Source organism: Megalopta genalis, chromosome 2, assembly GCF_051020955.1.
Source record: "Megalopta genalis isolate 19385.01 chromosome 2, iyMegGena1_principal, whole genome shotgun sequence".
NCBI classification, from domain to species: Eukaryota; Metazoa; Arthropoda; class Insecta; order Hymenoptera; family Halictidae; genus Megalopta; species Megalopta genalis.
The window spans coordinates 36,069,263-36,093,112 of record NC_135014.1 but is presented as its reverse complement, the minus strand read 5'-3'; the positions used below and the strand labels follow the sequence as shown (position 1 = coordinate 36,093,112).

The window sequence follows — 23,850 nt, the reverse complement described above, 5'->3', positions numbered from 1 at the left end:
AAGGAAAGTTTTGTTCCGGCTTAAAAAAAGAGGGAATAAGGTCCATACTTAACGGATTATTATTAACGAAGTTCATTGATTTCCTTACGGATTACAATTTTACAAATAAAACAAAAGTAAAATAAAATAGAATAAAATAGAGTACAGCAAATTAAACTCGAATGAAATACAATAATTTACGCAATGAATATTTTTATTAGAACTCTCCGTGACGAGTCACACTCGTCTATGTACAGCAAGGGGTGAATATTTGTTATATTTGTGCATTGATCCTAACCCATGAATATTGACGAGAAAAAAAATACAATATTATTTCGATCTCAGTGTACAATAAATTCTCGCTGGAAGCTCTCCGGAGCTTGGAATTGAAAACGGAGGACATTCAGTCGCGAATGAGTGAATTCTGAACACGTTAATTCCGGCGGGAACTTGGCTTTTCGATTCGACGCCGTGCAGAAATAAATAAATTAGCACTCGGCGATCCGAGTGCAGTTTTAACGCGGCAAACATTAGCGCAGCAAATATTAATTAGCCGAGCATCGAGGCCGGTGTTAATATTTCAATATGCTTGCCGCCGAATGTAATTCACCATTATGAAGCCGCGCTTGCATCGGCGACAGTGCATCCAGCAGTCGTTTTTCAATTAATCGCCGATACGAAATGCCGGGCCGAGCTGGAACAGGCGATCCGTGAACGCCGGAGAGAAATCAGAGGCATTTCGGCGGAGGAGATCGTCATCGCGTTTCAATTAATTAGACCATTAGAGCGTCTCTCGCCGAGGAAAGGTTCCCTGGGTCTTGTCACTCTTTCGCGCCGAAGATTGCACGCTGGGACGCTCTCGATTCGATGACACACCCTCTCGAACCTCGCTCCATAAACTGCAGGGTAATCTTTTTCTTCGATGAAAAGGAGAAAGCCCACTCCTCTGCTTTCCGCCCCCCCCCGGCGCCCCGTTTCCCGGCACCCTCTGTCACCTTTTATCCGCGCGGCGGTCTTTTCGAGCGCTTCCGGCTCGCCGAGTCGATCGAACCTATCCAGATGTTTAATTAAAATGATTTTAATTGCGAAAATGGAGTCGGGCGATTCTCCTCGGCCGGATCCAACCCCTTTGTAACTTTATTCTCGACGGAGACCAGGCTGGAAGCGTTCCCGACTCGATGTGGGCCACTTACAGGACGTTCCTTTCGTCGCGCGGCCTCTCCGAAGGACCTCCGGGTAATCTGCCATAATTGTGCACCTCGGGGATATTTTTGGATGAGAAAATTTTGAACTGTTCGCCGAATAAGACTGTTTTAAATGCAGAAGGGTTTTTTCAATTATGTCTTACAGATTTTGCAACAGAAATTCCTCAATATCTCCTTGCCTTTCGATATTTCTAGAAAAACGATTGGCAGAACAGCGATAATTTTGTAATTGAGAACAAATTTTGGGTAGAAAAATTATGGGGTACTGTCTAAAGTAGGCCAATTCGAGTGCGAAAAGGTTTTTTGAGTTATGTATTCTGGCTTCTGAGAAAGAAATTCCTAAGGATGACCTTTCTTTAAATTATTAAATTCTTTTGATTTGCATGTTTTACGGACAGTTTTCTCTTCCATATTCTGCACGAAATTGTCTTCCAACTTCTGCATAACTTTCATCAGATTTGTAATAATTTTTAACAATAAACAGGCGTTGTTGAATCAAATATCTCTCTATACTTCTGCTTGTAAAATGTCAAATAATATCCGTCGATCTCGTACAAGAAGTTCAAACGGCGCGAAATTTAAAGGTAACGCTAAAAATGGACGCCCTTCATAATCTGGCCAGGTCAAATGGTAGGTCCTGTACAAAAGACACCAGAAACAGGTACTGTCGATCGTTTAAACGCCCCAGTTGGCCGGCGACGAATCGGTGGCTGCGGGTCGACGCGGCAGAACTGCAGGAACGCGTTCGCGCGGATCCGCACGCTCGCTTGCACGCGGAAACGAAGAAAGAGGAGGGCGCGGGAGGTGGTAGAAGCAACCCCTTTTCCGAAAACCGTCCTCTCGCTAACGATTTGTGCACCGCTGCCTCTCGGAATCCCTTCCCTTGCCTTTCGCCCGCCTCGAGGCTTGAAAATTCATCTGACTTTTCGGAAGATCATCCCCCGGCCGATCTCCCCCGGCCGCCCCCGCCGCGACACGCTCCAACTACCCTCCGAGTAGTCGGTTCCCGAAGAAGATCCAGAGTCGGAATTTACGAAGCCGATCCTGCGGTTTTTCCGAGCAGGGAAACTCCGACTCGTGTGATCTTCGGAGAATCGTCTGGATAGAGGAGGATTTCGCGCGGAGAAGACGCGATTACTATCTTGTAATATCCAATGGACGATCCTCGTAGAACTCCCAAAATATGAATCTGTAAACGAAATTACTGCGTCACCCGCAGTTTTCGAAAAATTTGAATTTTCGAGATTACGTTCAGTTTTTGACAAAAATAAGATATTATGTGAAAACTGAAAAGGTTAGAAAGATTCAACCCTTTGCAGTCAGAGCCATTTTAACTCTAAATCCAAAATAGTTTTTCTGACCTAAATTATTTCCATTTTGTACAACCTAGTGCATTTTATGCATATGGCATTGAATTTTGGGACTCATGTAATGGTTACAGTTTTAACCGTTCTTAAAATAGAAACAAACTTGATAATATTAAAATTATTTTGAAACGTGGACAATTTTTGGTGGTATCTTAGAGTCGCCACTCGACTGCAAAGGGTTAATTAGGTTCTCGAAAGATAGAGAAGAGATTTCTGAACATGTCAGTATCGATATTTATAATATTTTCTGCTTCTAAGTACCGTTAAACGACGGTTATAGTTTAAAAAAATTCTGGAGAACGTATTTTCCACGCAATATATTTACACGTTTACGAAAAGGAGTTATCTTACACGAAATCTGACCACTGCATCCGACTCTGCAGACAGTTTTTTATAAATATCTGATATTTCATAATTTTTCAACACTTTGATAGAATTCATAAATGTTCATTGTATGCGAATATATAGCGACAAAATAAAGTAATAACATTTTTAATCGTATCTCAGCCAAATATTTGTAGAAGTTAGTGTATGTACCTTTTCTATCGACGTATACCAGTGTTTAAGTTAATATTAACCCTTAAACAGACTGCCAATTACTGCTAGTTATTGTTTCAGTAAATATTGAATATTTCCAAATTAGTAAGTACAAGCTCGCCGAGTTAATGTAGGAATACGTGAATTTTGAAATAGTTACATTAACATATATTATCGCACGACTCGTTTAACCCACCTGCCGGACTTTGTGTGTAAATCGTGTATGTCGTACTGGGTCACACGGACTCTGTTCAGTTTTCAAACTTCGCACAAGAACTGGCGATGCTATTGAGACACACAAATTTGTGAATATATTTTGAACATTTCTAAAACGTCATTTCCTTTATTAGAACTCGATATCTTGTTTTCAAGTGTATCGAATTAATTGTTCACTTCCTCTTCCTCTTAACACATCAACGTCCGAATAACTAAAAACAGTCATATCCTTGATTGTCCGTGAAATGCCGGAGAACTAAAAATATATAGTCAAAACTTATTAAAAGAACTTATTAAAACTTTAATGCTGATATTTTGTAAATTATTGGGTTGACAACTAAGTAATTGCCGATTTCAGTTATAGATGTCTCTCACTCCCATTTTTATGATATCCGCAAATGTTATATTATAAAATTGTTATTATTATTCTTATGTTATTTTTTATTATCCGTGAATGTTAGCAACTGAACAAACTGAATGTAGCGGTCAAGGAAAAAAGCGACTAGAATTGGTCAATCGTAAAGGTGTCATTTTCCAGCAGGACAATGCTAGGCCGCATACGTCTTTGTCCACTCGGCAAAAATTGATGGATATTGGTTGGGAATTGATGTTACACCCACCATGTAGCCCTGATCTCGCGCCATCGGATTACCACTTATTTCGATCCCTGGACAACTCCCTTCGTGGTAAAACTTTTAATGATGATGACGCTGTAAAATCTCACTTAACTCAGTTTTTGGCCGAAAGGGATCAGACTTTCTACGAGCGTGGAATTTTCAAGTTGCCAGAGAGATGGCAAAAGGTCATCGAACAAAAATGGAAAATTCATTACAGATTAAACTTCATTCCAAGTAAAAGAAAATTTTTTATTTCATTGAACAAATCGGCAATTACTTAGTTGCCAGCCCAATACATCAATTTTTGTAAAGTGATGTAACAAATTTAACCCTTTGCACTCGAGGGCTCCGGAGCGGAGCCATTTAAAATTTGTCTTCAAACTCGAGGGCTCCGCTACGGAGACAATGCAAATAATTTTCAGTTTTTAACATAAGAACAAAAACAAATCGTAAAAATTAGTTATAGGATGTTTCGCTGTTGGTGACAAATGACGTTTGTATCCATAAACAATTAAAAAAATAATAGCATACAACGATGACTTTTCTTTTAATGCTTATATCATGAACTTACATGTGAATATGATCTTTTCACTAAAATGGCTTCGAGTTGCTGGTAATATGACTCAAAAAAAACTTCGAGTGCAAAGGGTTAAAGTAGGCAACACACAAAAGTTTTCGCACAAACAGTCCGGATCGTATTGTATTAAGACAATAGCACTTTTTTCGAAACGAAAAATGTGGGACGGAGAAACGAATATCCACTTACTAATAACAATAATTGACACGTCGCGGTACAATCGCCGGGATAAATAAAACGTGTATCGATCCTTCCGGTCGAACGTTGATATTAAATGTGCGGGTGGCGCGATAAAGGCTGCAACTCGAAATTCTTCGTTTAACGGCCGATTCACGGCCGACACGGCGACGTCGAACGGTAATCGACAACAGCGAAATAAGTAACATAATTTCGCAGGCATTTTCTTTTTTATCTCCGTTGCCCGCGCAATTTATGTGAGACCGTTACGCAACGGTGTCAACGAATAATCGCGAATCGCCGATGCCTGTCGACAAGCTTTTGATGAAATATCGTTGTAACGAAACGAGAACCGCCCCCGTATCGGGAACGGCCGAACGAATTCGGTTAAGAGTCGCGCTAATGAACGCGAATTAACGCGCCGTGTGGAATGAAATTTCGTATGAAAATTCGCTATGAATATCACGTCGGTCGCGGTGAAATTTTAGCGGTCATTTTCATACGCGTTTAGAATTCCCGTTCCGTTTCACCGGTAAATTGAACCCCGACGAATACCGCGGGCTTCCGATCGTATCCTGTTGCGTAAATATGTTTGGATTCGTTTGTACATCGTTTTCGGCGGCTGCGAAATCGGTGCAATTAAAAAGCCGACTTTGCTCGCGATCTGCTCCGAGCTCAACGTTCCTGCGGATTTTAATGATTCCAGGACAGAATGATCCCAGTTTCTCTCTGCTGTAATTTAACGCCAGACACACATACCATGACGATATGTGCGCGTAGTTTTGTATTGATCGTAAATACAGTCGACAGCAAAAATAAAGCATCGCTAACTTTTCGCCGAGAAATTCTCAATATTTGACCAGCTGTAACTTTGTTAAAAACTATCATAAAATTATGACATTTTTCAAAAATTAAACCTTGAAATCTTTACTTTACGATACCGTATTCTAATTGTTAATATCAGGTAACCCTAAGACTGTATATCCTAAATATGAGGGCACGTTCATGATAGCGAAAAACGTTGCACTTCTTTTTCCTACAGGATACTATAGCGATACGGTTGCATGATATGAAAAATTAGAATATGATGTCGTAAAGTAGAGATTTCAAGCTTTAATTTAAAAAAAGGATCATAGTTTTATGATAGCTTTCAACGAAGTTACAGCTGTTCGAAGATCGACAAGTTTAAATATACTAATGAACATTTGAATTATCGTTAGAAAAATGCCGCGAAAGTGAAACGACGAATATAAATCGTCGATTTGTGGATCGAACTATGGAACGTTTAATTTCCATATGAAATAAATAATCGTACAGATTCGAATAAACCGCGCACGCATCGTGATTTTTGGCGCGCGATTCGAACCTGCTGTCCGATTACGCAACCGCGTTTCGGCATCGTGTGCGTGTTAATTATACGCGGTCGTTGGTGTTTCGTTTTGCCGTCGGGTAAATAAATAATGGCAATAAATCGTCCTTGAAAGTCCAGAATACGGTGTCTAGGTTGGTCGACGGCCAAGAACGGCGACGAAGAAAAATTCGTCGAGGTTTAATCGGCCCGACAGAGACTGGATTTATCGCGAGTACTCGCGATTGGCCCGATCCTCCGGGCTTATTTTCGGGCGAGCGGATCCGCTGGCGCGGATTCCGTGCCAATCTGTAATTAATTACGAAACAATCGCGCGACCGAAGGCGAGGCGCTGCACGCGCGACACTATTTAAAGATTATAATAACGGGATTACTGGACTCGGGACTTGGAAGGCTACTCTGTCATTCTTCTTTCTGTGACCTTTCCCTCTCTGTCTCTCTTTCTCTCTCTCTATCTCTATCTCCCTCTTTCTATATATCTCATTCTCTCTTTCTCTTTTTCTCGCTTTTTCTTTCTCTCTTTCCCCCTTTTTCTTCCTCTCTCTGTCCTTATGTCTCTCTGTTTCTTTATTTCTCTCGCTGCCTATCTCTCTTTCTCTCTGTCTCTCTCTCTCTCTCTCTCTCTCTCTCTCTCTCTCTCTCTCACCTCTCTCTCTCGCTCTCACCTCTCTCTCTCTCTCTCTCTCACCTCTCTCTCTCGCTCTCACCTCTCTCTCTCTCTCTCTCTCTCTGTCTTTCTCTCTCTCTCTCACCTCTCTCTCTCACCTCTCTCTCTCTCTCTCTCTCTCTCTCTCTGTCTTTCTCTCTCTCTCTCTCACCTCTCTCTCTCTCTCTCTCTCTCTCTCTCTCTCTCTCTCTCTCTCTCCTCTCCCCCAGTGGTCTTGTTTCAGCTTACGTAAACGACCGAAACGCGGATACGCGTACGCGATTTATTATCGCGCGCGGGTTGCACCTGTTGTTCCGGCTGGAGACGCGACGAATGCGCTTGTCAGTCGGCTGCGAAGCCCGCGGACGCGGTTATATATCGGCCAATAAATTTATTTGTTTATTAATACGCCGCCGCATGACACGCGTGCGCCGCGATAACGCGTTTAACGTCTCCGAAAGCCGACGGCGCTAGCCTGGCCTAGAAATTGTTGGACTGACGCTTCATTGTCGACGCTGCGGGCTCGAAACTTTGCTCGGAGGGTTCTCAATCCCGTGGATCATCAGGCCGATACTGATCTCCGTCTGGAATGCAAGAGTCAGTTGCGAGTCGAACTACGAATTCGACTGTAGACGATTTTTTATCTAATCGACGTTTCGTCTAATCATTTTTCTAACAGCTTTTGTCCAATCATTCTTGTAATCGTTCTTGTCCAATAAGTTTTGCAATAGCTTTGGTATAATAATTTTTGTAGCAGCTTGTGTCTAATAATTTCTGTAACAATTTTCGTCTAATCATTTTTGCAACAGCTTTCGTTCTATCGTCCTTCTAATAGCTTTGGTCTAATAATTTTTGCGATAGCTTCTGTGTAATAATTTCTGTAACAATTTTCGTCTAATCATTTTTGCAACAGCTTTCGTCCTATCATTCTTCTAATAGCTTTGGTCTAATAATTTTTGCGATAGCTTCTGTGTAATAATTTCTGTAACAATTTTCGTCTAATCATTTTTGCAACAACTTTCGTCCTATCATTCTTCTAATAGCTTTGGTCTAATAATTTTTGCGATAGCTTCTGTGTAATAATTTCTGTAACAATTTTCGTCTAATCATTTTTGCAACAGCTTTCGTCCTATCATTCTTCTAATAGCTTTGGTCTAATAATTTTTGTGATAGCTTCTGTGTAATAATTTCTGTAACAATTTTCGCCTAATCATTTTTGCAACAACTTTCGTCCTATCATTCTTCTAATAGCTTTGGTCTAATAATTTTTGCGATAGCTTCTGTGTAATAATTTCTGTAACAATTTTCGTCTAATCATTTTTGCAACAACTTTCGTCCTATCATTCTTCTAATAGCTTTGGTCTAATAATTTTTGCGATAGCTTCTGTGTAATAATTTCTGTAACAATTTTCGCCTAATCATTTTTCTAATAGCTTTCGTCTAACAACTTTTGCCCAATAATTTCTGCAACAGTTTTCGTCGAATAATTTTCGCAACAGCTCTCGTCTAATAATTTTGGAAATATCGGAAGAGATCGATTACATTTAGATCGTGGATTTCGTGCATTTGTAGAATCCGACGTTAGAGATGCATAGCATGCTGCAAATTCGTTGCTGTTCCCTTCGGTTCCGGATCAATTAACGAATTAGTAGACCGAATATGCAAGGATTCTTGTCCATAAAGGACGTCGACGGTCGTCGATTGCGATGACTTCCATTGGGAAGGACATTCGAGAGCGATAAAAACCAATTTCTTCGTGGATCGTACCATAATCGATTGTGTTTGGTTCTCCCGGCAGGTCTGAGGAAGGTGTACCCGTACTACTTCACGTTCACCACGTTCACGAAAGGAAGATGGGTCGGCGAGAAGATACTCGAGGTGTTCGCGAGGGAGTTCCGCGCGCATCCCGCGGAGGAGTACGAGCGGTGCATCCGGGCCGGGACCCTGACGGTCAACTATCAGAAGGTGGACGTCGATTACAGATTGCGGCACAATGATCTGCTGGCGAACGTCGTGCACAGGTAAGAGGAGAAACCCACACGCGGCAGCGAAGCTGCTCGTACACGTTGTCCACCTAGCTGCGAAACTGATCCGCACGATTTCCTCCAATCCGGTCCCCGCTAGTGCTTCAAATTCTCTCGTCGTGGAAGCAAAGTCTTCTACTTTCCCGCCTTCCTCGATCACGGTGCACCTCTTCGCGATATTCGGAAAAGAGCTCGATTCGCAGACATGTAAACGAGCTTCTTGTTCGACTCCTATTCATTGGTTTATTCATTGGTTTTTTTTCCTGTCTCGATAAAATGTAGTAGACTATCTTTCCAGTATTAAAGTGGTGGCGAAGGTCACGTTGCACTCTTTATAATCGTTTTCTTTTACCGGAATAATGCGCATCGCCCTAACAAGGTTCTCAGTTTGTATTATTCATCGGTGTTTTTTCTGTCCCGATAAAACATAGTAGACGATATTCCCATCAAAGTAGCTGCGAAGGTCAGGTTGCACATTTTACAATCGTTTTCTTTCACGGTATAATTTAGTCAAGCCTTAGGCTAACGATGTTGACTTCTTCGTTCGTGATTTTAATCAATCTCGACGTATTAGACGAGCGAAAGTAAGAAGAAAATGTCATGTATACGTGGGCTCGAAAATGCTCGATTAGAAATGGCAAAAATACGAAATGACAATGGACTGGTTTTCGTTTGATGTAGACACATGTTAGTGGTATCTCTTTTATCTCTGTATTTACTAATCCTTAAGCGCGATATTTTCGCTGTTATTTAAACTATCCATCGTTGTTTTTATCATCTTTTCGTTGCTGTTACTTCGTTGTTATCTTTATTGCGCGTCGCAATAAAGTAATTTGAGACAATATAATTATCCAAGATAATTATCCATCATTATCGTTTACAAATATATATTTATATCGTTTGTTGTTCCCATGCGAAAGTGTCGAACATATTTGTTCACCCGCACGTTATCCTACGTTTACGTTTGTCCTTGCATTTGCATACTATAATTATATTGTTTTCTTACTACTACAATTATTATTATTATTATTATTATTATTACTGTTATCATGTTGAATTTTTGTAAAATTACATAAATTAAATGAAACTGAATTAAATTAAATTGTACTAAATTATGTTAAATCGAATGAAATTGGATCAAGTTAAGTTACATTAAATTAAATTGATGTAAATAAAATGAAATGAAATGACATTAAGATAAATGAAATGAAATTAAATCATTAATTATGAGGCTCCATATTTACATACTGCTCTACCTTGATCCGTGCAGATATTAACGTTAAATTAAACACGAGCGGCGAAGCGGGCATCGAATGAACACGTTATGTAAATTACCCAAAAATGCATATAACATTAGGTTGCCAGAATTCTTGAATTACGTAAGCATCGTAGCCACAAAAACGCTTAAAAGTTGCAACCGAATGCAAAGTCTGCGATCCAACAATTTCGGAATCGCGCGATCCTGAGTTGAAAAAACGAGACACAAAAATCAGTAACGATTAAAAAATGCGAGTACATGAAGATGTAGCCAGGGAAACCGAGCGATTTCTCGAGTTAGCATCTTCGGCGATCAGTTTCGCAGCTGACTCGGCTCACCGGAAGCCGGTGTTCTTGTGTTTCGTGCGCGTCCTGTGGCCCCGGTGTGTGCGTGTGTATGTGTGCGTGTGTGCGTGCGTCTCTTCCGGTTGATTTTGCCGGAGTACTCGGAAGAATAATCGAATTATTCACCGGCAATTGATCGCCTAATGAGCCGAACTTCGGATCGATCGTTAGTCGAAGAAGAGCCTCGGTCTCGTTCGCTCCGAGAAACGAGCCTTCGCCGGGCATCGACGAGACGGACGGAACACGCGCGTCTTCTTCGCGGTCTGTTTTCTTCTTTGTGATCGCGGATCGGACGGGAAGTTGAAAGCTCGATCAACAAAAGAAACCGGCGAATGAAACGCTCCGAGGAGAACAGAACGCGCCCCGAAGCGGATCTCCTCCGCTTCTCGTCGAGTTTGCCGAACGCTCTCGCGCGCTCGCGGTTATATTATTCCCCGGGCTCGGGACAAATAAAGGAAAGCCGTTCGTTCCACCAGCACCGTGTAATTATTTCGCGACGAGATACGGATTCTCGTCCGCGGATCGCGACGATTCGGAAGCTCGTTCTCGTTTAGACGACGCGTTCATTCGTCGCCGTTTATTCGCGTTCCTCGAGCGTTCCGACGAATTTTCTTCATCGGCGTCGAGCCGTTTCGATCACCGGTCGTTTTAAAATCGTCGGTTCGCGTTGCTTTGGTCATTGGTCGTTCGTACAATTGTCCTTCGACACGTCGACCGCCAAGCCTATTTTGTAGAAGTCTGTTCAAGACACGCCGATACTTCTTTTTTCAAAATAAATAAATGATAGTAAGAGAAAGATGATAATAATAAATAAAATAAAAATAAAATAATAAGAAATAAGAACTAATAATAAGTAAAAAAATAATAAATAAGTCCATTCTTTGGTTAGAGTAACGAACGTTTAACCAACACATCCTGGTGAGCGTCTTCTGGCCGTTTTCGCAATAATTTAAAGAAAAACAATTGAATATCTAAACTGCAAAATTGATCATGCAAATGTAACATCGTCGGTACAATGTTCTCTTTCTGTTAACAAAGAGATACTGAGAAAACAAACGAGTGTACAGCGACGAATAATAATATTAAATGAAGCTTCGCCGCCCGACGGCGAACGCAATTAACGGCGAAACGCGTTCCACATATATTTTTTTGGTCGTTCGATCTTTTCTTCCGTCCACGAAATGTGCCATCTGCGCGGGCGAGTTGATTGTTTATTGTGTTTCCGCGCGTCGCTTTTGTTTCGGCCGTCCGTTGTATTTGCTTTTCATCGGTGAATGAGAACCACTGCGCCGCGTGTGACAGCCAATATTTTCCGTTGTAATATTTATACACCGCGAATGCGGGCCACACGTAAACCGAAAGCGGGACAGGGTTGATTTTTTGTGTCGCCGCCGCGGACTTGAAATTACCATTTGTAAACTCTGATATTTTTTTTCCTCCTCCTCCTTCTCTCACCCCCCCCCCCTTTCGAGTTTTCGGAAATACTCGCGGGAGATCGTTGTTGCGCAGAGGGGTTGCGATGGTTCCCGATGACGTTTGCCGGTTTCGGTTTCGTGTTTTGAACAACATCTGACAAACAATTGGAAAATTGAGACTGGACGGTGAATCGAAAACATTTAGAAAAACGGCTAAACGTAACAGCGACGATGTAATCAGTTACATTTTAAATACATGTTTTTTTTTGTAGGAAATCAATCGAACTCTGTTCTAGCTTCATTTTACAGCAGATTAATGCGATGCAATTCTTCGTGCAAGGATTCTTGGAAACAAGTTTTTAGTTACCGCCGTCGAAGGTTATTTAATAGACGACATTTAACTTTTTCCTACGGTGTGCTAAAAAATTCATAAATATTCTTGCGCTACCTGCGTCCGCGTAATTTTCCCTCTTCCTAGGTTAATACAATAAAGTCGGAATTATGCACGAAATGCACGCTTTCAGTTCATTTTTAAATCCATCGTATTTAACACCGAGCGTTAACTACTTCCCAACTTTCATTCTCCTACGCAAATTGCACGCATGTGTACATTAAAAAATCTCCGTAGAAGCTGTTTCATGTTTTCAGTAAGTCCGAAACAAAATTTCTGTTCGTAGGCTCACATATCGCGAGCTTATATTTCCCTTCTCGAACAACGACAGATTTTGCCATTATTCGGATCGTTTCGAATAAATATTTATCTAAGATAATCGTCCGATTGAATTCCTTTTAGTCGAATATTTTATTCGAGTAATTCATCATAAATTGTTCTATCTATTTCTTCGAATAATTCATCATAAATTATTCTATCTTTTTATTCGAATAATTCAACTAATTTTTTATTTGGATAATTCGAATAATTCAACTAATTTTTTATTTGGATAATTCGAATAATTCGAATAATTTTTTATTCAAATGACTGATATGAAATAAATCAATCGAGAAACTATGAAAAAACATTTTACATTCTATCATTTTTATTCGAATCAATTTTATTTCCGGTATGAATTCCTTTACGAGTAAAAATTCTCATTTGAATAAAATCTTATTCGAATGAATACTCGTTCAAATCAATTTGTATGTAGATAAATATGTACTCGATCGAATACTCGATACTATCGAGCACAATTTTATCCGAATATAATTTCGTTCAACCCTGATGTGGAGACATCCTGTAGCAGGATGTCTGTACAAATTGAACAACGGCCAATCGCCGGGTCGTCCTGCCGCGAATTATCCAGCAGGACGATCCACTTTCAGGAAATATCGGGACAGTAGAGCTATAGCAGAGTCTCGTACTACAGCAGAACTCTGTTCTGCGCCGAGTGTTTCTAAGCACCGGCGACAATGGACTCCCGTTATCCTCGTAGGTGCCGCGCGGCCGTGATATCCTTGGCACGGATATCAAAAGGAATCCACGCCCGTTGTTCAAACGCGTCGTCTGCCAGGCTAGCCTGGCATTATCAGCGCAGTTATCGTATACCGGGACAAGGTCCGCGATTTTTCCTCGCGTTCCCGAAGGCCGGCCGTAAAGAAAAGAGGATGTCCTTTCTCCTCGATGCAACTTCCGCTCGACGCGCACAATCTTCCGCGAGTGTAATCCTGCTGACACGTCCGAACGCGAAGTATCCGCGTCCGTCTTGGCCTTCTCGGAGATGCTATTACCATAATTGCATGCCAGTAACGGCAAGCCTTTCCTTTTTTAAAGGAGGCCTAGCATTTTCGAAGGCTGATCATTATTTTTTCGCCTGCGAACGTGCTCACGAAAATCGAAATTTTTGTAGAGAGTATGATCAAAATTTATTATAATTAAATTTTGTATTAAAAGTTTATTATAATTAAATTTTGTATTAGAAGTTTATTATAATTTAGAATCAATCGATTTAAATTTCTATGAAGAATATATGTTCTAATTAACATTTCTATGGTAAACTATCATACCTCAGATTTATTATAAGGATTCATTATAATTAAATTTTCTATTTATTAAATTAAAACTATTAAAAGTTTATTGTAACTGATTTCATTCCATTTAAAATCAATCGATTTCAATTTCTATGAAGAATATATTATAATTGAAATTACTATATATATTGAAATCTGTTATAATTCAAATTTATAAGAAAAATTCGTTATAATTAAATTTTGTATTAAAAATTTATTAAATCCATTAATTCGATAACTGAAGTGTGCCCCAACAATGAATCTCGACGATAATCTCTCGAATAATATCAAAATAATTTATTACGCTACCCCAAATAATGTCATGGATGATCGAAAAGATTGTTGCAATTATTTAAACAATTTTAAACCATTGATCGTCGATTATTTAAATATATATATATTTGAAAACTGCCGTAGCGTTAATAATCGTGAATCAATAAATGCAGGATCCGCCATCTTGTCAGAATCTGAAGTTCTATCCTCAAATTAGCCTTTTAACTTTAGCCTTCAACTTTAAAAGAACTATTAGGAAGAAACCACCGCCTGGTGCCGAATTTTCGAGTGACCGATATAGGCTCGATAATAACTCGAAATCGAAACAGCGGTTGCGCAACAGAAGACTCCTCCTCCGCGGCAATCATCCATTTGCGCAACACGGTTACAGCAGAATCCTGCCAATTAGCGTGTCGCATCGGTCAATTAACTCTTTCGGCAACCTTCGGACCCCCGTGGATCCTCGGCCTCTCCTTGGATCCCTCCCGATCCCGTAGATCACGAAACTCGCGATCGCGACGGGCTCGAAATTCGTCGATAAAATCGAACGTCCGAGGCAGCGAGCGTAATCGAGGTTAGTTGGTTCTTCGAGCCAAGAGAGGAAGATGCAAGTAGGTAGATAGCACGGCGTAGAAATCGTCCCCGCGGCCACTCTCGCGACGATTTCGCAACGGAGAACCCGTTCTCGCGGGTGAAGGTCGCTGGATAGATCATTCGGGTCAGCCGGCCCGTGATCTCTCTGCCGGCGAACAATAAAACGCGGATGCTTACGTCACTCCGCGGCAGATCGTCTTCGAGCGATAACGAGGATTAATTTGCCGTGGCATTCTTGAATTAATCGCCGGTCCCGCGGACCGAGGCCAGGGAAATCCTGGTAACGCGATACTTGTTCCATGTCCGGCCGACGCAGCCGATCTGCGAATCAGTTTCAATTTAAATCCGATTCGTATTCTACCCGATGACGAATCGGTGCCATTCCAGTCCTTCGAACATTTATTTTTCATTTTCCGCGAACTCGATTCATCTTTATTTTATGCGTTTCAATTGGAAGTGGGTTAACAGGATGATCTACATTTTCTTCGGTTTCCCTTGGATCCTTTTCGAGACTGATCTGCAAGGACATTTAAATTCAGCGCGCTCTTCTTTTTAATGAATTTGAATCGTTTCGAACCATTACGTGTATTCGTCCTTTCTCTTTTTTATTCTTTTTTATTTGTTATCTATTTATGTTTGATTATATTTAAAAATTCATACATTTCTTCATTATTATGTTACTCGTCAATATATATCGATGATTATTTTATGTGAAAAATTATGTTAACAATTAAATTTACGGAATATAGATACGATTGTTACTAATAGTATTAAGATATAACCTTTAATACTAATAGTATTAAAATATAATCTTTAATACTAATATTATTAAAATATAACCTTTAATACTAATAGTATTAAAGTATAATCTTTAATAGTAATAGCATTAAAATATAACGTTTAATACTTAAAACATTGTTACTTTTATAAACTAATATAAAACAGCAAATGCTCCGTAAATCGAACGTTAAATGTCACGCTCTTCTTTCGGATAAATTAGAATCGTTTCAAGCCAGCTGATATTCGTCGTATTATTATTTGTAAATTTGTACGGTCATCTTGTTTATTTAATCTTCCAGAATCGACCTAGTCCACGCTGTAGGACGATCCGCTGGAAGTCCAGTACAGCTCGTTCTTCTTCATCCTCAATATGGATCTCTCAAATGATTTCGGAGACACTAGCCGGACGAACTTTAATTTCATATTCTCCTGAGTTAATGCTCTTTGCTTAATGCTCGCCGCGAACTTGATAACCTTCCACGAAGTTAATGCTGTATCTCCGGTCTCTTAATCTCCGCCTGCAGGGCTCGGACGTTTCCAGGCTCCCCAGGTGACTCTGAATTTCATGGGTCGCCCGCGAAAAAGCTGCCGGGAACGTCGACCGAGGGCTACGAAATTACCTTAAATGATTGGATTAATTCCTACGCTCGATGTGCCCGCGAGTTTCTTGGAGTATCTGCTGCATATACATGCCGAACGCGAGGACAGTGCATTGGGGAAGTTTCATTGGAGTGGGCAGAGTGTCCGACTTCTAATCCCGAGGGCTCGGGTTCCGAATCTCGTTCACCGGTCATGTCTCGTTTTTCTGACAAATTTCCAACAATTTTCAACAATCTCCTATAATCGATATGCAAAATATATATTTGACGAATTTTCAGATCTGAATACGAAGTTTAGTGGTTTGAAGATTGTGTTTGAGTACCTCGGAGTGGATTCAGCAGAAAATCTTGGAAAAGACCCTTGAAGGAAAAAGAAGAGAAACGACTGTGATACGACGAAGAAAAGGGAGCTTATTTGTAGTGTCAGATTTTCCACCAAGAAAAGCACTTTATACTAGTATTTCTCGTTACAATACTTTCTATATATCGTCACTATAAAAGAAAATATTAGAAACACAACGACCGATAAAAAGCGTGCGTGCTTTTCCGTCCATTAAATGGATAATCCGAAATTACTGCGAACCCAATCGAGAAAAAGGGTTCAAAATCTCTCTGAAGGAAGGTGAAAGGTTGCAGAAGAGAATTTCATGGAGCGAGAGTGTGCATCAATCGAGCCGAATCGGACAGAAACAAGGCTCGAACGGATGAAATAATAATAGATTATACTACGGTGCTTCTGCAGCAGCAAAGAAAACAAACTCCGCAGTATTAATTGGCGGACGGTGAATGGATCTGTTGTTGAAAACGTTTCGACAGAGTCTCCTAAATATAGTGAAACGATCCAGAAGAATTACCAGTTCGGGGCCGGGTAACGATGGATGGCATCGAGTGGGGAAAAGCCAAACGAAATTCTCTCGTTCGTCGCGTGGAAACGAGGGAGCCGGTTCGAATCCGAGACGAGAGAAAACGCGTTCTTCGGCTGGAATACACTTCGTTCAATCCTTAGACCCGATACCAGAACTACGGCATCTTTTACCGATCGATCGATCGTTCGATCGATCGATCCCGGTATCTTTAGCAAGACTGCCTCGCGTCGCAACATCTGTACCCGGCGACAAAAGGCTTTTGTTGCCCGACTTTGGTGCACCGTTTGACGCAGTGCCGACGAGGGCACAGTTTCACGGATTGTTGACAGCCTGCCAGTTGTTCGTTTTCATCCGCAAGACAAGATTAAAAGAATCGAGATTGCGAAGCAAGATTCCAAAATGAATACGTTTTTAGTTTACACCAGCTTGGTACAATTATTGCAGACAATTTTTATTTCACGTGCAAACCCGCGGTCAGATAAAATACAAACACTATAATTCAGAAAAAAAGCATGTTTGGATTTTTAGATCCAACCTGAAGCATAAACCATATCAATCCGCGCGAAGCTTGAAGCTTTCCTCACATTCCATGCAATTCAAACTGGCACGAACGTTGCGAATATTGTTCAGAGACGTTTGTCTTCGGAAGCCTACCAAGCGGAACCAAAATGGCGGCCTCGCGTGCGCTGGGGCATTAAAGGATTCAATTGGCTGTCACGCCGACGACATTCGAACGCCTTATTGACAGCCGATGCCGAGCGTGAATTTTCCCCGACGTGTTTGCACAGTTAAAAACTGCCGATCCATTTGTCAAAACCAGGATCCATTCTCGCTGGTCGGCGTTACGTAAAGGTCGGTAATGCCGCGATCACGTCCCGGCTCCGTGGCGTTTCATAGCCGCCGCCGAGAATTATGGAAATGATATTCCGACAAAATCGGCGGTCGCTGCTGGCGTGGGAATCCACGGGGGATCGTCGTTTACGTAACGAATTGTCAAACATCCACGCTCAGGATAAACTTTCGACGGGAGTTACGCGTTCGTCAACCGGCGATCATTTTCTCCGACTTACGATTGGCCATCTTTCCTCCGAACGGTGAATTTTAACACTTTATCGTCCGGTCGTGGTTGAGGCTGCCACTCAGTAAGGACTGGCTTAGTCGCGCGCGCATTTGCTCCCAGTACCGGCTAAATTTTCGCTATTCATTGTGTTGTGCTTATTCCTTTAAAAATAATAATAAATAATAATTATTATTATAATTATAATTCATAAGGATATGGGGAGGTCAGCATACAGGAGGTCAGCTACTAACAAAACAGTAAAGAAGCGAAAACCGTCGATAGCTAAAAGTCGATTAATAGGCTATCGGTCGATAAGCATTGGCAATCGAAAAGCCGATAAATAGGCTAGCGGTCGATAAAGTGTTAACCCCTTAACGCGCAGAAACGTATTAACACGGGCTTGCAAAACCGGCCAAAATGTGCAGACCCGTATATATACGGTCGGCGTCGCAACGTATGTCGCTAAAATGTTCAGATTCGAATATATCCGGGCAGTAAAACTAACTTAACCCCTTAACGTGCACGCTCGAGTTAACTCGAGCGCGCTAAACTGGCCAAACTGTGCACACCCGAGATAATTCGAGCGGCGTTGTACTTTATGTTGCTATAATTTTTCACACTCGAATGCAATCGAGAATTGAAAATAACAATGTGAAAGCAAAAAAATCCAATCGTTTTATTGATATTTATCATTTACATGGGATTGTAAGCTATAACACTTATTTATTCAAGTATATAATATATCCTTTTTCTACTTATCACTTACGACTTATCTCTTCCTTGTGAGCCGCTTTCCGATAGCGTATTCATATTCAGATTCTGATTCGCTCATTTTTCAATATATATTTTACTAAAATATAATGTAAAATAAAATATAATAATAATAATAATAATAATAATAATAACAGTAATATTCTGAAAATTAGAAATCATACCAATTGTATAAATATTTAATATTTTTGTATTTTCGTAATTTTCTTGCCAAGACAACGTTCTAAATTGTGTTTTTTTACATTAAAAAAAATTGATTTTTTTTGGCCGGCCTTTTTCAAATAAACTGTGCATTAAGGGGTTAATCGCGAAAAGAAACGTTCTATATATCGTGTCCGGCCGCCGCCATTTTCTCTATCTCGTTCCGTATTCCCTGTCCATCGTTCTTCCCGAAAATGCAAATTTGCCTGTCTATATAGAAAAAGAATCCGCGTAACGCACGATTCTTCGAGTCGATATTGTCGTAATTTTCATCTCTCTTGCTGACAAAACGGTGTAATTAATATGAAAATCAACGAGGAAACAGTGCTGGATAATTAACGATGCTCGAATAACATTTGCATGTCTGATATTTCCGTTTCTCTGTAAATACTGTCGCTGACAAATATAGATGGACGCCATTCAAAACGGAATAACTTTTCTAAGATTTTTTTGTTCTTTTTGAGACAATGGAGGAGCTAGTTCGCCGAACAATGCATTCGAAAATGTTTGCAAGCGTTGCAATTCGGAGGATTGACAATGTTATCTCGGATAAAATTGCGAAAACCTGTTTTCCCTTATTCACTTTTTAATCATTCCACTCAATTGCTATTTTTACAAAAGTCTGTTCCCGCAATGTGTAGCGAACCATTGTCTTTCTCGCGTCTTAAAAGAATTGAACTAGTTTGGTCCAAGTTGAAAAAATGTTATCTTGTTTTAAAAGTCGTCCGTATATGCACTGACCAACAAAAGTTAAGAAACGCCACGTATCGTTCACATTTGAATAAAATTTGATGTTTCTTATTGAATTATATGAGCCGTTTATTTTGAAAGTGGCATAAGTCACTTTAGCGTAATGAAAAGGGGTGATTTTTTAATGTTTATACGAAATTATTTATACTGAGGAAAATATCAGTATCCTGAGATAACAAATACAAGTAAATCTTCTCGAAAGTTAGCATTCATATTTTTAAACGTCTTAAAACGGAAACCCTTAAATATATCGACTTAAAAACAAAGTGACTTATGCCACTTTCAAAATAAACGGCTCATATGTTTTATTAAATTAAAAGTACACATTATAGCGAAGCACGCAACACATTGTTCGTATTCCGATATTGTTTCATTTAGCGTATACGACGAATAAAAGTATAATCCAAGTAAAACGTAAATAAAGATAAAAAATAAAAGAAGAAGAAACTTGGTGAAAGTTAGAGAAAAATGAAATGAATATTTTCGTCGACGCGATACAAGTTTGTATCCTATGTTAACCCAAGAGCGCGCATTTGTGTGACAGGTTTCTTAACTGTTGCCGGTGAGGGTATTTGTCCACGACCGTAATTTTATGCCACCACGAACCATTGTCATTCTGCCGGTTGCACGAAACAGTGTACTAAGCGAAACGTTCCCGGAATGAAATAGACGGGTCAAGTCTCGCGACCGGAGGAAGCGGAGGACTCGCCTGATTAAGCGGACTATATTTCGTCGCCCTCATCGAAGCAATCACGGTGGCAGAATTTTTACGGGTCCCGGGACGTTTCACCTGATTACATTACGGATTTCATGGGGTCGTAGACACGGCTCGCCTAAGAAATTCGCGCGCATCCTCCCGGCGGTGTTTCGAGGATTGTGTACCGAGAGGATCGCGTTAATTCCGTCCATTTACGGGGCTGAATTCCGAATTCTTGCTAGCCGCCGCGCCGGAAGCTGAGCAGCGAGCTACAGGTGCAAGACCGACGCGAAACGTCGACTGCACTTTAATCACGTTTCGAGTGTTTCTTGAGCAGTTTATTAGAGACCGGTTTTTCGACGCTTATTATTCCGGACGGCGCTTAACGAGCGAGCATTTCAACGACCGATAGAATTTTGTTAACCCTGAAGCTGGCCCTCGTCTTTCTAATTGCCGACGACTTCAATCCCCCCCGCGCCCTCTCGTCGACACCGAGACGCTCCAATTTCTCCGGCTTCTCCAGTTTTTCTAACGCTGCCCCGAGCTGATGGTCTCTGCCAGCTTTCAGTCCGCTCTCGAAGCTAAGAGTTGCATCTTTCACGCTTTCGGTGCTCTTCGATTTTTCATTCCTTCGGCTGCGCTGGGATCTCGAACTTCGAAGTTTCCCTCAGAGTTCTTCGGTTCCTAAGTTCCCGAGCTGTCGAGCTTTCGCGCTCTCAAGCTCCTAGCTGCTCAAGGTTTAAAATTGCCCAATTACTCGAGTCCCACAGTGCACAAGCTCTCATGTTCTCTCGAGTCCCAAACAATTTAAAAACTCCCAAGTCCGCCGGTTGCGAGGTCCACAAGTTCTCAGATCCACAAGGTTCCGGGTCTTCAAGTTTTTAAGTTTCCAAGCACTTGATTTCGCAAGCCCTAAAATCATCGAGTCACCAAATCCCCAAGTTCGCAGCTCCGAATCGCAATTCCAGCAGCAGCTTAAGCCCTCGGGCCATCAGATGGCAAAGATAAGTCGCTCGCAACACTCGGATCCTTATCCGGAGAAGAACCGAGCTTTCCTAACTATCAAATCTTGAAGTTCCCGGGTCCCGAAGCTACCAGGCCCTGGAGCCTTCGCAGCCTCGACTTCCCAACTCCTGGAACACGAAGATCCCCGAACTCCTCCGGTCCCAGAGCTTCGGAACACCGAAACTCTTCCACTTTCGCTCCAGTTGCTTCCTGGCCGTGCTATCCACTCGAAACACCGGTTCAATTAATAAACGTCCCGGAAGACAATGGTGCACAGGACGGTCAGAAATCGTTGCACCGAGCAGAATCGTTGCAGCTCCCCAGGCTCCGTTTTCTTTCGCCGCCCTCCTGCATCCCGGTGCACGACTCAAAGGAATCAGCTCGTAGATCCCGTCGACGGCGTGACGCCGACGATTTATCATCGAGCCGTCCGATAAATAAATTCACCGTGCCGGATAATTAATCATGGGACGCGGGCTACGTCGTAATTTTCGAGATCGCTCGAACAGGGTTGTTGTACGTCGACTCGGCTCGGTCGATGTCTCATCGTACGGTGTCGTGTGTCCATCGAGTCGCCGCCTAATTTATGCCGAAACTAATTCGCGAGACTCATGAAATGCAAATCGAGGCGGTACACGGTCGGCGAGAACGCTCCATTCGACGATTTATAATTGGTTCCACGGCGGCGCTAATGAGAACCTCCCTTTCGGTCTTGTAAGATGCTACCAGGTTTTAATAATTACGGGATTAATGGTTCTGATTGTTTGAAAAGGTGATTTATTATTTGGACCGTTTCGTTGTCAAATTAGATTTTCGTACTTGTCGGCCATCTTTTACCTTCGTGACCTTCGGAAATTACTCAAAAGCTCTCGCATTTTTGAGTGCCTTTCACACGTTTAAGGCCTTCGTAAATGGCTCAAAAGTACGACGAATTCAAATTTTGTACTTTTGAGCTACTTTTACATAATTGGAGCCTTCTAAAATGGCTCAAAAGTACGAGGAATTCAATTTTCGGACTTTTGAGCCATTCCTCACTGAGAGAAATTAAATCTTCGTACTTTTGAGCCATTTTTTTAACCTTCGCGACTTTCGGAAATTACTCAAAAGTATGAATTTTTATTCTCTCGCACTTTTGAGTCACTTTTACACTTTTGGAGCCTTCGAAAATTGCTCAAAAGTACGAAAATTGAATTCTTCGTACTTTTGAGCCATTTTTCACCGCGGAAATAAAAATGTAATTTTGAGCCAATTTTACTCTTTTTGAGCCTTTGAAAATGGCTCAAAAGTACGAGGAATTCGATTTTCGTACTTTTGAGCCATTTGCACTGCGAAAAATAAAAGTTTTGTACTTTTGAGTCACTATTACACTTTGGTGGCATTCGAAAATGGCTCAGAAGTACGAAATTTTAATGTCTCGTACTTTGAGCCACTTTTTCAATTTTGTGACCTTCAGAAATGGCTCAAAAGTTCGAGTGATAAAAATTACGTACTTTTGAGCCATTTTTACTCTGAAAAATTAAAATTTCGCACTTTTGAGCAATTTTGCACTGCGAAAAGATTAAAATTTCATATAATGGGTGTATATGAATAAATAACGAAATAAATAAGTCCAATAAAGGAATAATGCTAGTTAAGTTAGAGAAACGATGGGAAATGAACAAGTGACGAAAGTAGACATAAGAAAAGAATAATCAAGAAAATTGAACGATCAAAAGAAGAGAATGATCAAGAGGAAAGAATAAACGAGAGATGGGAAGCAGCGAACGGATAGTTTCGCAAAGATAAATAAAGTAAAAGCTGAAAATAATCTTCGGACGTAAAAACATGCGGCTCAGTTACAGCACGGAACAACAATGTGTCCGAGTTACGCTAACGGCGTTCGACTCGTAAAAACGAAGGAGGGCGACGCGACGGTAACGAGTGCGAACAATAATAAAAGCATCGGCTGAGTATGGCGCCGCGCGAAGTTACCCGGAACATGTCGGATCTTCATCGAAGTCGGGCTGGTGTCGTTCTGCTTCGCGTTATTATTCGACGACGTGCAGACGAGCGCGCAAATAACCGCGGGAATATTCGCATGAAATGTGGAGGAAAAAAAAATTCGTCTCGCTTCTGTACGAATCGTTCGGATTCGAACGGCGCCGATTCAAAGCGGAACTTCAAACGGGAGCTAGATTGTCGCGGGCACAAAGTGCTTTGTTTCTTGTATTTCTCCGCTTTTATATCGGGACGTTTCACCGTTTCGGCGACCGGGGAATAATGATTGCAGCGACGCAACAACTTGATTATCGATCATGAGTTCCGAAAATTGTTCGACGAACCTGGTCGGAAATGAATACGAAAGTTTAAATGAATTCGAAGTTTTAAACGAATTTGTTGACCCCTCTGGCTTCGTAGAAAACAATTCTCTCTCGTCCGTGCTTTAGCGTAGACGAGATCCTAGGATAAATATCGTTGTTATTTCTCTCAGTGTAAGATTATTTAGAATATCGTGTTCGCGACGCGCGTTTATCGAAACC

The 23,850-nt window shown here is 41.1% G+C and overlaps 1 protein-coding gene and 1 long non-coding RNA gene across 4 annotated transcripts in view; one reads left to right on the top strand and one right to left on the bottom strand.

Moving 5' to 3' along the window:
• LOC117225367 (pseudouridylate synthase RPUSD2) overlaps positions 1-23,850 on the top strand; it is a 284,921-nt gene that overhangs the window by 225,390 nt on the left and 35,681 nt on the right. For all 3 annotated transcript variants that reach the window (XM_033478888.2, XM_033478890.2, XM_033478889.2), the window contains one exon: positions 8,489-8,711. In XM_033478888.2, coding sequence (XP_033334779.2) covers positions 8,489-8,711 — 223 coding nt within the window. The remainder of the gene's footprint in view (positions 1-8,488; positions 8,712-23,850) is intronic.
• Positions 37-5,231, bottom strand: LOC117225377 (uncharacterized). The gene is made up of 3 exons (XR_013032796.1): positions 4,688-5,231; positions 3,285-3,560; positions 37-2,373 (listed from the first exon to the last, which is right to left on the bottom strand). It is a non-coding gene; the product is annotated as an uncharacterized LOC117225377 (long non-coding RNA).